The following is a 2,024-nucleotide window of genomic DNA, read 5'->3' as shown; positions in this document are numbered from 1 at the left end:
CATCATTGTCTCCAAGACAAAATCTCATCATCAAAGGTGAATGTTGCCCAGACCCTATAGTGTATATTATTCAACGCCTGCAATGCCATGATTATTTGCCGCCCAATCCCAGAATCCCGTGTTCAAAAACACATGTACAATAAAAACTCTCCATGCAGGCCCTCGGCAAGAAAATGGGTATTTTGTTCTGCAAAAAATGTTTGTCAAGAAGATAAAAAATGTTGAACGTCTTTTTCGGGGTCATCAGCATGCTCTCCGCTCCGTAGGCTCCGCCATACAGATAAAACAAAGAAAGAAAAAGAAAGCCACCATGCAACGGCCTTGGTAGCCGCGAAACGCGTAGAGCATCTTGTCAAGCCCTCTGGTGCTGTCGCCTTAACTTCTTTCCTCAGGCTTGGGTCGTAGCGATCTTGCTTCGAGTTGACGTTTACGCTCTAGTTTGGCGTAATGGAGGCCGCAAGCGTTGCAAAGTGTCCTGGCACCATCAGGGCCACGCCTCCATTCTGGGGTATCGATACGATTGCAGCTGTGGCACCGGCCAGGAGGGGCAGCACGCTGTAGCTTGTTAGTACGATGCATTGAACAGGTGGCAGCCCACAAGTAACAAGGTTCAAAACTTACACCGCGGCGCTTTTTGACTTCTGTCATGCCATATGGCTGCTTCATTGAGTCGCCATACATTTGAACGTCCTGGTCGTCGTCATACGGGCCCTTTGGTTTGGCGCCATCGCGAGCCCTCTCGCTCTGGAGCGATGCTACGATTACTTCTCTGCATTGTTCGAGAGATCGCTTGAGGTATTCGACGTTGGAGAGCATATCGCTCACCTCCCGCTCAGTCGGAAGGCGCTCGGGGATTGGCTGAGATCCATGCTGCTCCTGCGCAATGCGTCCATAGGCTTCTGCAAAATTGAAAATCGTCCGCGAGCAAGTCCCAATCTATAATGGTCCATTAGCGGTTGCGCTCCTTTTTTTTTTTTTTTTTTTTATTAGCTCCGTGACAGTCACTCACTCTACTTAGGGCCTCCTGGTAGCTCCAGCTCTCAAATGATCGCGATGATCCGTTGTCATATCGGGCTCTGCCGTAGTCGGCCTCATCAAGGTGTGTGGGCGCCGGCCGAGGGTCATATTGACCTGAGATGTGCGAAGCCGCATGGCCTCTGGGAGAAATCTGATAAGGGGGGAGCGGCTGCTGTCCTGCCGGGAGCGGTCCCGTCTGGTAAGGAATAGAAGTTGGTGGTGGCGGCTGAGAGTACACGCCATTCAATGAATGGCGATCAGAGGGCTTTGGCGGTTCAACCATGTGATGCGGCAGAGGATGGGCGTCGTGCTTCATCGGAGGAGTCGCACGGCGATCAGATACAGGGGGCAGACCAGGTCGGCCACTACTGAATGGCGGCCTGGGAGAATCCGAGTACGCGGGGTGGCTATCCTGTCGAGGGTAGGCGGCAGAGTGCAGAGGCTGAGAAGAGTGCTTGTCGGCTTCGGGATACTGTCGAGCCGATGAAGCAAACGGTGAGGGCAAGCTCGAGCCGGGCTGGAGAGGAGCATGCGCCGGCGGAGGATATTGCCCGGGTCGCGCACCAGAAATCACCTCTGAAATCGATGGCAGCGACTGGCGAGCCGAAGACTCGTTATCGGGGGACGGTCGTCGAGGCTCTGAGGAAATCATATTGGCGACGCTTGGTCCAGACGACGGCTGGTGAGAAGAGTAGTTGGATGGGTATGACTGAGATGGGTAGTGGGCGTTAGGGGCGAGAACTGAGGCTGCTGCCATGACAGGCTGGTCCTGATACCGTCTGTCGACGGTTTCTCGTTGCTGCGGGTGTGGATGGGGAGGCTGCGATGGCTGATGTTCAAATCGCGTAGGAGTAGAAGAAGGACCAATACTGGAGAGAAACGAGGGGGAGTTGTGAGTTAATAATTCCACAGATTTAGAGGGGGGGCGTACGATCAAACGGCTAGGCCTGGAGGAATGCATGAGTAAGAACGTACCTCTGTCGGGCTCCAACGTCACCCGCTTCCAT

At 53.9% G+C, this 2,024-nt stretch overlaps 1 protein-coding gene across 1 annotated transcript; it reads right to left on the bottom strand.

Moving 5' to 3' along the window:
* Nucleotides 1–375: 375 nt before the first annotated feature.
* On the bottom strand, nucleotides 376–2,024 carry TGAM01_v201560 (hypothetical protein; the record flags this gene model as incomplete). The annotated part of the gene is made up of 4 exons (XM_018806351.1): nucleotides 376–555; nucleotides 622–936; nucleotides 1,010–1,886; nucleotides 1,993–2,024. 4 exons carry the CDS (start codon nucleotides 2,022–2,024, stop codon nucleotides 376–378), a joined length of 1,404 nt encoding a protein of 467 aa, XP_018660382.1.

The sequence above is a fragment of the Trichoderma gamsii genome, assembly GCF_001481775.2.
Source record: "Trichoderma gamsii strain T6085 chromosome Unknown Scaffold_4.2, whole genome shotgun sequence".
NCBI lineage: Eukaryota > Fungi > Ascomycota > Sordariomycetes > Hypocreales > Hypocreaceae > Trichoderma > Trichoderma gamsii.
Note: the sequence above shows the minus strand (reverse complement) of the source record. Positions and strands in the feature narration are given on the sequence as shown.